At 31.7% G+C, this 15,000-nt stretch overlaps 1 protein-coding gene across 1 annotated transcript in view; it reads right to left on the bottom strand.

Annotated features, from left to right (window-relative positions):
* LOC114327843 (retinaldehyde-binding protein 1-like) overlaps positions 1 to 15,000 on the bottom strand; it is a 230,194-nt gene that overhangs the window by 78,225 nt on the left and 136,969 nt on the right. Inside the window, exon 2 of the mRNA XM_050657309.1 lies at positions 11,778 to 12,057. Coding sequence (XP_050513266.1) covers positions 11,778 to 11,784 — 7 coding nt within the window. The 5' untranslated portion in view covers positions 11,785 to 12,057. The remainder of the gene's footprint in view (positions 1 to 11,777; positions 12,058 to 15,000) is intronic.

The raw sequence follows: 15,000 nt of genomic DNA, 5'->3' as shown, positions 1-15,000 counted from the left end.
TCTGTGAGTTTGACAAGTGTTTATAATTAAAAAGAGTGTTTTCCGCTTTGAAGTTTGTAATAAAAACATTTTCTTTTACATAAATGGAATTATTTACATAAGTTTTTCCAAACAATATAGCAGTATTATTATACTTTATACTAGGGTTAATATTATACTTAAAACATATATTTAATATATCGTAAAGGACCCCACACAAACCTTATGGAAAATAGGTCCCAGTGGATGTCGTTCATACTTTGGAAAAATACTCTTTGAAGCATCCTGATAAAAAGTTCTCATGGGCACAACTCAATCGTATGAAGGATTTTCAAGATATAGAGGCCCAAACTCGGAAAATTATAAGATTTACGGGGGTATTCCAATTCCGTGAGTTACTGTTTATTTGGCAACATGTAGAAGTTTGAATCAAAGAAAAGTACTAGAAGTGTATGATTTTTCCTGGCTATCCAATGGCGACCTTTGCTTTGACCTTGACCTTCAACGGACGTCATCTTCTAGAGTTTCGAGGGTTTTCGGCATTCAATTGATATAAAGAGATTTACTTATAGGTTTTTGGGATCGCTAAACACGAATATGCCATTAGAATTGCCCTCCGGATGACGTGGTGGCCAGGGCCTCTGCAAGGGACGTCATTTTCTCGAGTTTCGATGGTTTTCGGCATTTAATTGATGCAAATGAATTACTGGAGGGCTTCTCGAGGTCGCTATACTCGAATATGCCAGCAGAACCGACTCCCGGAGCACCTGATTTCCAAGGTCAATGCAAAGAGGCTCCTGGCGTTTCGAGGGTCTTTGGTACTACATTAATGTAAACGGATTAGTTATAGGTTCTTGGGGTTGCTGAACACGAATACGTGATCAGCACAGACACAGAAGCACCTGGTGCCTAAGACAGGTTATTTTCTGGAGTTTCGGAGGAATCAAATGGATTACTCTTAGGTTTTTGGAGTTGCTGAACATGCATACACTATCAGATCCGAGACACGAATCACATTGTGCCTACGGCACAATGTGATTCGTGTATCGTATTCGTGATATACGAATACGATACAGGGACAATTTTGAGTGGGAGGATAACTCAAATATTATTATTTGAGTTAATTTCAAGCAATTTCTGCAAAAAAATTTAAGTCACCTCTCAACGTCCATGTCAAAACAGATGAGCCCTGGACTATAAATACTTTTTTAGCAAGATACATGGCAGATCTCTGTCCTATTGATTTTTTAATATTTTCGAATTGCACGTGTTGGTTTAATCAAGATTGATAACAAAATCTGGTTACTCTATCATCTTCATTTTAAAAAAAATCCTAAAAAAATGTCCTCTTTCTTCACAATAAAGTTCGACGGCTTTCCAAAAGTAAACTGTTGGAACCCTTTGCTTTGTGTTGGAATGACATTATTAAATCTAAAAAAGTAGAGGACGCAAGTAAATCACCTTCAGTAGAGAACGACAAATGCTTGCAAACATTTTACTTTATAGTGGATGTCTCAAATTAAATGAAGTGAATCTAAAATTGTAAGAAAAGGGAAATAAAGCCTCTGTTTTGTTAGAAGAATTGGTTCTTTCTTTTTAATTCCGTTACAGAAGATATTTAGATCGGTAAATCACACAAAACCATTTGAACTGTTGACACCAATTACTTGAGTACAGTTATAAAAAAATCAAAGATATATTTTCTGACAGATCTGAGTAATTCAAAACTAACAAAGGCACTCTAACATTCATATCAAATATAACAAATCCTTTTACCACAAAAATTAACTAAATACACATTGAGCCATTTGCAATTAACCCTTGCAGGACCAACCTTTTATTAAAAACAGCGAGGACCAAGGATGGGTCAATAAATGTCCACACATACATAAATTAATCAAATACGTGCTTTTTTATTTAAACTAATTTAAAAATAACACTTTTACAAATAAAAAGAATGTGTGTGTACTTTGTACGCACGTAAGAAGATATTCTTCTATTATATAGGTAATTTCAACGAAGTAAATATACTTAACAGGTTATTTGTATTTTATTTAAAAATTAAACTAACTTTCTTATCTACCACTTTCATTTTTCACAAATTTCACAATTTTACAATTTTCAAATTTCACAAATTTTTTATTAAAACAACCAAAAATAAAAAAAAATATGAATCGCCCAGGATTCGAACCCGCGTCATTCCAATTCCGGAGCTAACGCCCTAGCAACTACACCAGCAGATTTATGTACAATTTCACCCTCAATCGAATCGCGCCTAAAGAAGAATATCTTCAAAAATTATTCCTAGACGTTAATGGAACAGTTAAAACAAAAGAATTTATAATATACCCGGAGTCTTCGGCTTCACTGGAATTGGCATCAACATAGAATACCGAAACATTTGACTTCTTGCTGTGCTTACCGCATACATACTTATGGCATTTTGAACAAACTATGGTTGGTTCTGCCCACTTATTGGTCTTTTGTCTTTTATATTTTGCTTATTTGCAACATAAATGGTATGGTCCTGTCCATTTTGGATGGGTTTGGAGGTATTTAAGGGAGATTATTTTTATAGTCCACTGTCAAGTTTTTATAAAAGTATGAGGAAATGAATTAAATTATAGAAATACTAATTATGGCTTCTAATAGGTCAGTAGTACGCCTACTACTAATTATTTGAGATTTTTAGGAGCATAGTTATTTAAAAAATCAGATGTAATGCAATGTTGTGGATACTTTTGAACCCCCCTTAGTCTTCCAGGGTCAATACTGTATCTGTAGATATATAGAAAATTTACAGATTTGAAAAATAAGTTGAAAGAGCTGGAGGGTCAGAAATGTATGTGCGTAACGCAAAAAGGTGGACAGCTCTAAAAGAAACGCCGCAAGATGAGGCACTTTTATTCGACGTATGTAATAATCTTCCAGATCTCGCCTTATTTACAGAAAATGAGTAAATATTAAGAAATGAGAGGCAGAGACCTAAAAGACTTATTGACTGTAGGTCTATTTAGATTTATTTAATTGAAATACCAAAAGGTTTATTACATGAACATAAACAACATATAAAGAGCGTAGGCGCAAAATTTCGAACCAATGGTATTTAAATGCATAGATTTTTTTTTCGAATCCTGAGAAAACTAATAAAAATTTTTGAAATTTTTAAACGCAGTATGAAAGTTGACATTATTACCGAGGGCCGAAGATCCCTTAAAATAAACAAAAAGTTTCTTTTGGATGTGATATTTGAAATCAAAAATCACATTAAATTTTCTTTTTTTTTCAGGGGCATTCCGCCCTCAGTAATAATGTTTTTTTTTCATTCTGCGTTTATATTTTTCAAAACATGCTTATTCGTTTTCTCAGGATTAGAAAAATTGGATGCATTTAAAAAGCGTTGGTTCGAAATTTTGCGTCTTTGCTCTTAAAAGAAATAACTGTATTAAAAGTAAACTCTGTACAAATAGGTGTTGCCCCGTTTAAAGGCATTATGTAATTTAACTTTCATTAATAAATTACATGTATTCATTTAGTATCTAGGAGCACACTTACAAAATTGCTTGTATGCTTGGATTTAAGCTCAGGTATATTTAAGATGTAAATTATTTAACAAGACGCCAGAATGCTTGAGGTTAATTAATATACACTTACACTAAATTTAACTGGAAGTAAAACTTGAATAATATATTTAAGTAAATATATTATGATATTTAAATAAGTAAATATATTTCTTTAATTATCTAGTGTTACTTGATTGTACCTTTTTATAATGTTATGGTAGTTCATTGAAAAGTTAACATTTAGGCTTGAGGTTCTCAGAGGAAGCAATTTTATTTTTTTATGTGTATAAGGGGTTACTATAAGCTTAATTCTAAGTTTGTGGGGTCACCACCCTTGTTATCCACCTGCCATCGTAAAAGAGGGTACAAAATTAATTATAGCCAATTAAATTATTTACAACTTTATTTCTATTACTTTTTGTCATACTAGTAGATAAAACGTTATAAACAAAGACAATTAAATGTTTTCATTAATTTTTTAGGCGTTATAATATTTTTCTAGTCATTTAAAAATAAAATGTCATTAAATCCATAAGTAATTTATAGTTTTTCAGTGAATAATTTCCACTAAAAATTTGTTTAAGGGCGTAGGAGCAAAATTTCGGCTCCAATTATTTTGAAATGCATACATTTTTTTCGACTCTTGAGAAAACTAATAAATATCTTTGAAACAAATTTAAACGGGTCCCGGTGAATTCGTAACTATTTTAATCCCCCATTCCAATTACAGGCCAATTGGCAACTCTGGCCCTCAGGTAATTTTTCGGTAACCAACTACCAGTGAATTCGTAACTAAATAAAGGTATAGGTAATCTTTTAGACTTGGAATAAACACATCAAAAATCTCTTTGCTTTTGAATTATCAGATCGATTTAAATAATTTATCATTGCTATACATCTAAATATTGAATTTACAATTACTTGATAAAAACCAGGCTCTTGTAGATCTATACTTGATGAAAATAATACCCAGATAGTACAAGTACGTTTTATGGACATCCAATGGACGTACATATGTGTACATTGGAACGTCCAATGGACGTCCCGCTAAGGTACAATGGACATCCGATGGACGTCCAACGAATATCCAGAGTTCACAAAATTGGACGTCCATAGAACGTCCGCTACAAACGTACATTGTACGTTGTTGGAGCTTTCAGTGTACACCTTATTTACATTCAATGTACGTCTTATGGACATTTGTAGGGCACTTTTCAGAAAGCAATCTAGTATCCATAATTTTGTGAATACATAGCAAAAAGCCTTTATAGGAAATAGTTCCTTATAATACTAAACTTATACTTAAAATATTACACAAGACTTTTTTATTTCTCGTTACTATAACTTTATTACATATACTTTATTATAGGAACTAGGAACTTCATTAATGCACGACTGCACTTGCACGATAAACAGAAAACACAAATATATCACAGGATGTATTTTAATAAAGACGAGATTCAGATAATGGCGCCGTATGAAGCATGCACAATAAAAGAGGTTTATTTTCTGTTCTGTTTCTGTTCCAAACTATTTTTAGAGTCAGTACGGTAGTTGTATATTACAAGCGGGTTTGCCATTCTGTGAATTATCATAAATAAATCCTCTTTCAGTATTCCACAACAATTACCAGCGATTATTTTTTTCACCTGTCAAATTCTGACCTTTGTGCTTTTTCAGCCAATCACCACGCGTCATTGTAGCCAATCATTGAGTGTAATACTGATAAAACAGCCTCTTCCTTAATAAAACAGTCTCTTCCCTGATAAAACTTAAGGTACCGGAAATTTCACATATTACGTACATACCTGTGTTTACTAACTTAATTTATGAACAGCCCAGGTACATAGATATTTTAAAAACACTAACCACGATATACTCAGATTTTCTACAGTTTTTATTTTCAAAATATATATTTCTAAACTTTTCATAAACGTCAAACAGAACCGATGTAAACCGTACACAGAACACAGAACTAATTCTTCTATTTTGTTGCCGATTTCAACAAACCAGTGTTATCACATAAAAGGATTCGAATATTTACAACGTAATATTTTGGAACAATAGTTACTTTTAAAATACACATTATATTAGTAGAATTAGTAAAATAGTTCTAAAATTACATTCTCCTATTTCATTATTACAAAAATACGGGTGAATAATAATTAAATAAAATGCATTTACCTGGGGGTTAGGCAAAACCAATTACACCACTGCACTGTGGTGAACTCACCCAGCGTAGCTGGGTAAGACCACGAAGCAAGTAGGCCGCGCAATTTTGACCGATTTAAATTTTCGCGATTTAATATCGTCATAATTTAATTTAAACAAAATGGGCGTTAGCGTTAGATTTGGTGACAATAATCATGAACAAATTAAAGATTTGTTAAAAAATAATACGCCTCAAAATACAATTAAGACAAAAAGGTCTGTTTGGACACAATTTGAGCAATTTTGCACAGTAAGGAACTATCAGTTGAATGATAATACAAGTATTCAAGAAATTGCAAAAGTTCTTGTAGAATGGGGAATGAATATGAAGAAAATGAATGGTGAAGATTACAAGGAATACTCTGTTAAAACTATTTGGAATGTAACAGCCAAAATGATTCAAGAAAAATATTTTTCAGAGTTTAATATAAGTTTTAACCCGTTTATCGACATTGAATTTAAGAAAGCAAGAGACGTGAGAAATGCAAAAAGGAAAGAGTTACAAAGTCGTCCCGAAAAAAGAAAACAAAGTGCTATAGCGCTGGATGAAAAAGAGTATTTGAGTATTATAGACTCGTGCGATGAAAATAATCCGCTAGGATTAGAGATGAAATTTTTTCATGTTGTCTCTTACGAGTAAGCATGGCACGGTGGTGAGGGTGTTCATTGTAGAATTGATTATTTCAAATATGAAATAAATAATGCCGGCAAAGAAACGGGAAGGATTGAATATAATCCAATTTTTACCAAAACATGCCAAGGTGGTCAAAAAAAGTGTTCGGATTCAAAATGGCTGACACCAAACATTAAAGATCCAGAAAGGTGCCCAATAAGACTATATAAAAAATCATGAAGAAGCGTGGTAAAAATATTACCAGCGATAGATTTTTCCTTACCCCAAATCCATACTGGCAAACAGGTAATGGAATATGGTATAAAAATACTCCCATTGGACCAAATGAAATGGCTAAATGGTTGAAGAACTCTGTAAAAAAATGCGGATTGGACACACAAAACCGAAAAATAACAAATAATTCAAGCCGATCCAGTGTAGTATCTCATCTTGTTAAGGCATGAATTCAAGAACAGGAGGCAATAAAAATAACTGGACATGCCACAGCTTCTTCGTTAAAACCTTATTTTCAAGTTAATGAATAACATCATAAAAAATTATTAATAAACTTAGAACAACTACTACAACTGAGTGCATTGCCAGTACATCAACTGCGACTGTAATTAATGATACTGAGAGTGACGACATATTAGATCTTACGAACGACATTGGAAAATCTCATATTAGTTATAAAAATTGTGTTTTTAATAATTGTTCATTTTCAATTTAAACAGTTTTTTATGTATTAACAATATAATAAATAAATTGGTTCATTTTTAAATCATAAAATTATTTCTCTATAACCTACTTAAGACATTGATCCTAGTTGTCTCAAAAATATTTCACAGATGCCCGTATTTACTAATAATACATATTGGTTCACAAAATAATCTTTTCAAATACCACTCGTCCTCTAAATTTTGCTTGATAAATTTTTTCGTTTTCATACTTAAACTTCTTTATTTAGGGTAAAATCACTCAAACAAACCGAAATGGATAAAATCACTCGTCCTTCGGACTCGTGATTTTATCATTCGGTTTGTTTTCGTAATTTTACCAAATAAAGAAGTTTTCGTGAAAACAAAAAAATTTATCGATAAAATTTAGAGGACTCGTGGTATTACCTTTGATAATCCCCTAAAACTACCTGCCTTTCACGACCGATAGCGCGAAGAGCGACAACGTTGTCAAGAATATTCTCATTTAGTTTGTATTGGGACATAATAATAGTCGCGTTTTGTGTAAAATATCCATGGACCACAAATGGATGTCCAATGTACGTTGAAATCAAACGTCCAATAGACGTCGCGTAATGTACGTACATAGTACGTCCAGTTTTGGTCCATGGAAGTTTGGACTTTAAATGTACGTTATATGGACGTTCATTGGACGTTGTGTGCTATATGGGTATTTATAACGATTATTAATGAAACACTATAATATTGTTTCAATTATTTTATTAAGAGATTTCAATTTTTGTTATTTTTTATAGGTACATATAATACAAATAATGTTTTTAAGTAAGCCAATAAATATTGGGTTTAGATTTAAGGTATTAGATTTAATCAATGGTTTCGAATTCACCTGTAGAAAGTTTCGAATTTTGCAGGATCAGGTAGTAGAAAAGTTACGAATTGGCCGGTGTACATTTTGATTTGAAAATTTTTGTCATTAAAAGTTGCGAGTTGGCGCGTGTCCATTTAAACGCAGAATGAAAGATTACATTATTACCGAGGGCAGAAAGTCCCTTAAAATAAACAAAAAGTTTTTTGAATGAGATATGTAAAATTAAAAATCACACTAAATTTTTCCTTTTCTTTTCACCCCTGTAACTTATTAAATATATTAGGGCCCGAATAGCTCAGGCAGTAGCATGTCTGACTTCCACGTAGGTAGGCCGGGGTTCGAAACCCAGCGCAGCGCAGGCGAGAACATCTAGATATTTGTAACCCTCCGTTAGTCGCTATCGGTGTCACACACCGACGACAGAATTATTCATTCGGGATTTACAAAATAACTGTTTTTTTTTCTATCGCCACTTTCTGTACCTCTTCCTATCAACTAACCTCGTGTTAGTGTACATTCTTACCTACTTGGGTACAGTTGTGCGAGTTTTATAGCTATTTTCGGTGCAAGACTCCGTAGCGACTAACGGTGTGGTTATTACTTTATTGGCATAACTTGCAGTTCAGGTAAAGATTTAGCATCTTATTATTGCATTTTATCGGTAAGTTTGGGTCAAGTCTTATTTATAGATGTCCTTTGAAGCCGAACAAAAACGTTGGAATGGAATTATGGGAAATGGTTCCTAGCGACGATGAAAATTATTTTGACGATGAGAGAAGTGAAAATGAAAGCGGTTTTTCATTTTATATCTGTTGTTTTTCAATAAAACATTTTCAAAAATATTTTTCAGTCATTCCTATACACAATATAAAATATTTGTTCGAATTTTATAGCAATAACTATTTTTTTTTAATTGTCGGTCTCTGACACCGTAGCGACTCTTGATGCTCCGTTTATCCTAGCGACTAACGGAGGGTTAAAATGTCTATGGGCCCCAGATCTACTCAGCTTGAATAAAAATGGGTAAAACTAGGGGGTAATAATAGGCGGTTGGAGCGTAGCACTGGCCCCGTTACCTTCCTTGTATATCGTAGGCCCCAGATATAGCAGACTACCCTGCTATAATTCCAAAGCCGCGTTAGCGGTATAAAACGAGAGACTATTATTATAATTATAACTTATTAAAATAAACATTATAGAAGTTTTTAGGGACTTTCGGCCCTCGGTAATAACGTAACCTTTCATTCTGAGTTTAAATTAAAAAAAAAATATTTATTAGTTTTCTCAGGATTTGAAAAAAAACGATTGCATTTAAAAAGCATTGGAGCCGAAATTTTGGGCCTACCCCCATAATTTCAATAATTTATATGGATTTTACAACGCTCCTAATTTGACTCTGTTCTTGAATACTCGTTTGAAAACGATAACAACGAATCATTAGGTCGTTTTCTATTATGCATTTTTGTATTCATAAAATATTCGTTTTAAGTAAGTTTATCATTTTCTTAATGTTAATATTAATTTATTAATATTTTTAATTTATCATCAGTCCTTTGCCCTACCACAATACTTATTTCACCTAGTGCGCTTGCGTTGCACGAAAAAGAACTATTCGACAGAGATAAAGTTTGCTAAGCGCACCATACTAAAATAGTCTCAAGAAAAATTTTTTGGTAATGAAAAGAACAAAACAAACTTAATAGAATTTTCCAAAACTGCCATATCAGGTTTTAGTGTCGACGAGGCTGAATCAGATGCAGACATAGTCATTGTCTTTTTTAGCTTTCTCCGTCGCAATCCTATGAGTGTGTGACTGTCGGAACAGAGGAAATTGACATTTTTGTCTTATCTTTTATTTCTGTTACCTTCTCTAATTTATACTCTCTCGCCCCTATAATTTCCATATACGCCAGTCAAGAATAGGATATTACCTCCGAATTCTATCCTACTGCATGGATTTTAATGAAATTTCGGGAATAGCCTCTACTTATTTCCTAATTCAAAGTCTACCCTATGCCGATGTGTGCTTTTATTTTGGGGGTGGTTCCAACCTCTTCTCAGGGTTGGAAAATTTTTTGGTTGAAATAACTACGGAATCCGCTAGAGAACCCAATTCTAAGGAAAAACTGTTTTATAATTTTTTTTGAAAACTTAATAGTTTTTGAGTTATTCCTGGTTGAAAATTGAGCATTTTAATTGAAATATAACACCTTTTCAAACGGTTTTTTGCGAATATCTTAAAAACTATGCATCTAACTAAAAAACCATATGAAACATTTTTTTAGGCTATAAAAAAACAAAAAGACACTTGCCTTCATAATTCTTCTAGTTATAATTCAAAAAGAGATATGGTAGGTGAAAAGTTTGTTTTTTTTTTGTACATGCCCAAATTGATGAATTCAACTTGAAATAATAGAGAAACGGTCGATTTTAGATGTATAATTCTATCAATACCTTTTGTAGTAATTGAAAAGACCTTTAAAATAAGCAATATGAAAGGTCCGTTACATTCAAACTCAGCGAGATATGCTGCAAACAAAATTGATACCGAACTACTAACTGATAACCAAAATTGGTAACTAATGTATTTTAAGAACAAATGAGAAGTAATTTTAACCCCCATCCACCAGAATGTAAATGCATCGTTTTACTTTATAACATACCTTTTAATACCATACCTTTTATTATAGTGTTGTTCCTATGTTAAAAAAGTTGGACTGGTTTAAAATGAATGGTTTTTGAAAAAAAAAATAAGACCAAATTATAGAGCGCATTTTTAAATTTCCTTAAAAATCTTGCTTTTCCTCTATGTAACTTTAAAATGATAATAGATACAGTAAAAAAATAAAAACGAAATTTTTATCTGAAAAAAACCTAAATTTTTGTGTGGAGTCTTTTTTTCGTATCTCTTATCATTTTCGAGTTACATGGAGAAAAAGGAAGATTTGTAAGAAAATTTAAAAATGTTCTCTATAATTTGATCTTATTTTTTTCAAAACCATTCATTTTAATCCAGTTCAACTTTTTAAACATAGAAATAACACTCTAATAAAAAGGATTGTAGAAGGAAAACGATGTATTTAAATTCTGATGGATGAGGGGTTAAGTATACTTCTCATTTCTTCTTAAAATACATTAGTTATCAATTTTTTTGCAGCATATCTCATTTAGTTTCAATGTAATCGAGATTTAATATTGCTCATTTGAAAGGTCCTTTCAAGCACTACAAAAATTATTGGTATCATTATACACCTAAAATCGACGGATTCTCTTATTTCAAGTTGAATACACCGATTTGAGCATGCACCAAAAAAACAAACTATTCTCACCTACCATATTCCTTTTTGTATCATAACTAGAAGATATACGAAGGAACAAATTTTTTGTTTTTTATAAGCTAGAAAAATATTTAACATAGTTTTTATGTTAGATGCATAGTTTTTAAGATATTCGCAAAAATCCGTCCGAAAAGGTGTAATTTTTCAATGAAAATGGCCAATTTTCAACCACGAATAACTCAAGAAGTATTGAGGTTTCAAAAAATTTATATAAAGCAGTTTTTGCTTAGAATTAGATTCTCTAGCTTTTTTCGTGGCAATTTTAGCCAAAAAATTTTCCACCCCCGAGAAGGGGTGGGAACCACCCCCCAAAGATAAAAGCGCACATCGGCTTAGGGTAGACTTTGTTTCTTGAGTTATTCCCTACTTACTGTGAAAATATCAAGTAATTCGATGTAGTAGGATGGAATTCGGAGCCAAATACCCCATTGACTGCCCTAATATTCTTGGATTTTTGTTCACTTAGGCCATAGTTTTTAGCTTCTTCTTCATGTTAAAAATACAAACCTGTCATTGGCGAACCCTATGCACTGCTTTCTTTTGTTCAGAATCGTGCTGCTTGTCTGGACATTGACTCCTCTGATGATCTTTTCTAGTACAAGTCTATTGTTAAACAGTTTCACGGTTTGATCCTCTATTGACGTTAAACTGATTGGTAAATAGTTGTTGTTTTCCCCTGTCGGAAATTGGCCTCGGATTCTCCTATTACAGTAGAACGTCAATAATCCGGATTAATTGGGACCGGACCCCATTCGGCTTATCAAATTATCCGGATTATCGAAATTACCTGAAAAAAAGGCCAATATATACATTAAAGTACCACAAACGTTTTAAAATTTTATGTTTTCTCTTGTACAGTGGTCTCTTGTCTAGAGGTGAAGTTAATCAAAACATTTTTTTATGTTTAAACATTGTATTGTAATTAATTGATAATAGCAGCATGTGTACAGTAAAAACATCAGACACTATTTGGGCTTTTAAAAAAATGTGTAAAATATTTTTGAACTGCGGTAGAGGTTCGTTTTTCGCAGCTAAGTTCTTAATTTATTTTAAAAGAATCAGATATTTTTGCTAGATACAAATCCGGATTATTGACGGTCCGGATTTTTGACGTCCGGATTATCGACGTTCTACTGTACCTCTGTTTTGTGGGTTTTTTTCTACTTTAGACAGTTATATTTCTGTTGGCACTCCGATTATATGTAAATGCAAATTCCTCAAATTAGGACAATTTATTTAGGCTACCTTTATACCTGTCAATGAATAAGCAATGAGCAAGATTAATTACGGATAATCAATACATAATGGCAATATTCATCAGTTATTAGGATTAGCTAGATTCAACATTCCCATATATTATAATTTACGCTTTCCTCGAAATGTCCCCCAAATGAGTTGTTTACAAATATGTATATGTATATTATCTATTAATGATCTTTTTACGGTATATAGTTACAATCCAACTAATAATTGTGGTTAAAAGCGTAGACGCAAAATTTCGGACCAAAGATTTTTAAATGCGTTAATTTTTTTAGAATCCTGAGAAATCTAATAAATATTTTTGAAAACTTTAGACGCACAATCAAAGATACATTATTACCGAGGGCCCAAAGTCCCTTAGTATAAACAAAAAGTTTATTTTGAATGAGATATTTGAAATTAAAATCCCCACTAAATTTTGCCTATATTTTCACCCTTCTAATTCATTAAATTAAAATAAACATTATAGAAGTTTTCAGGGACTTTCGGCCCTCAGTAATAATGTAATATTGCATTCTACGTTTAAATTTTTCAAAAATACCAATAGTGCTGTCGCCAGAGGAGTCCTTTATTTAGATGGACTAACCCGTTTTTTTTATATTTTGACCCGTAGAACACGAATTTTTGGGAACAGTTGGTCCTGATGTCGATAAGATTGTTAATGTTGTTCTGAAGCTATTTTCTTGTGGCATTTTTATAATCAAGTATATTTAAATGGGAAATAAGCCACAATTTTACCTAAAAATGATTTTATTAACGTTTCGACGCCCAAGTCGGGTGTCGTTGTCAAAATACAAAATAATACTAAATAAATAAAAATGTTGTTGCTTAGTAAAAAATTCTTCTAATAATTTATTTAATCTGACTCATTTATATCTAATGTTTATCTCGAAAACTATGTATCCTACGAAAAAACTCGTAAGGGCATTTTTTTTGCTTAGAATGGCCCAAAAACTACAAAAAAATGTTTTGTTTTGCGCAAAATCGCTTTTTTGTAATTTTGCAAGTTTTTTGTTTATAACAATCTTATCGACATCCGGACCAACTGTTACCCAAAAAATTCACGTTCTACATGTCAAAATACATAAAAAAAACTTGTGTGACTCCATCTCAATAAAGGAGGCCGTTGGCGACAGTAATAAAATTAGTAGTAATTAGTAGTAAAATTAGAAAAATGAAACTCAGAAGCAAAAAAATACAACCGAGGTGTAAATAAATAAAAGACAAATAATGAGAATAACAATGAAAAAGGCACGGATAACCTAATTGAAATTACCTACGAACAGTAATAAATAAAGCTCGGATTATAGGCAAAGTGCCTTTTTTGCCTATTATAATTGTTTTTTGCATTTTTGGCCTTTTTTCGTAAATTCCGCCTATTTATGCCTTTTTTAAATTTCATGGTATTACCCATGATTAGACTTAGGTAAATATGCAAATAAAAAAGTATGAAATATGCGCATAAATATGCAGTATTTTATGCAAAATATATAGTATTTTATGCAAAATATGCATATTTATCTAGAAAATATGCATGTAATAAAAACTATTTACAATATTTTTTTATTTACAAAAATACTTACAATATTATAAACACATAACATAATATACATTTATTGTAACATATAAATAATATATTTTGAATTGTGGTAAAAATAGATGATCAAATGATGTTCAAAATTTACTAATAAAAACTTATGGCTTCTATCTGAATACATATATTTGTAAATAGAAAAACTTCTTTCGACATCAAATTCGACATTTTTCAAATTTACTGGTTAGATGGTTCTAAATTAAGTGGTTCGGAAAATGTCCCAGCTAGTACTTGAACCACTTCAGAAAGAACCTGGTAACCACTATTTTTTTCTACGGTTACTTTAAATTATTGAAAAATTTCCTTTCCAATAGTACCTTTAACGTTTTGACACAATGACTCAAATTCTTTTATTAAAACTGTACTCTCTAATAATGATAATTTAGAGGATTCTAATTGAGTTATAGTTTTCTGGAAAAAACTATAATTTGATTTTATGAATGACAGTTGCTGTTGGAGGATTTTATTTTGAAAGCTTGCTTAGCTTCCAATAAAGATTGATTGAAAGCACTTGGACACTGAAGGTTGATATTTTTCACTTGATGTGGTTTTTACTTTTTTAGTAGCTAAATATTTCGCGGTTCTGATATGCTGATCTATTTGAATTTTTTTTTCAGATGAAATCTAAAAAAGAATTTAAATATTCTATAGTTCTACCCATTTTTAAAATCTAAGATTGCAGAAATAAACTAAAAATGAACCGTTTTTGCGTATCAATTAAAATATTTAAATTAAATCAAATAAAAATCGGTGTAGTAATCTTGAAAATATCAAGAAATTACTGTGCAAGAAGGAAGAACCCCCAAATATTTACAAGAGGCTCTTGGTCTTTTCTCTTTACATTTAAAGAAAAAATACTGTAAGCATAAATTAAAA

The sequence above is a fragment of the Diabrotica virgifera genome, chromosome 7, assembly GCF_917563875.1.
Source record: "Diabrotica virgifera virgifera chromosome 7, PGI_DIABVI_V3a".
NCBI classification, from domain to species: domain Eukaryota; kingdom Metazoa; phylum Arthropoda; class Insecta; order Coleoptera; family Chrysomelidae; genus Diabrotica; species Diabrotica virgifera.
This window is presented reverse-complemented; position numbering and strand designations above follow the sequence as displayed.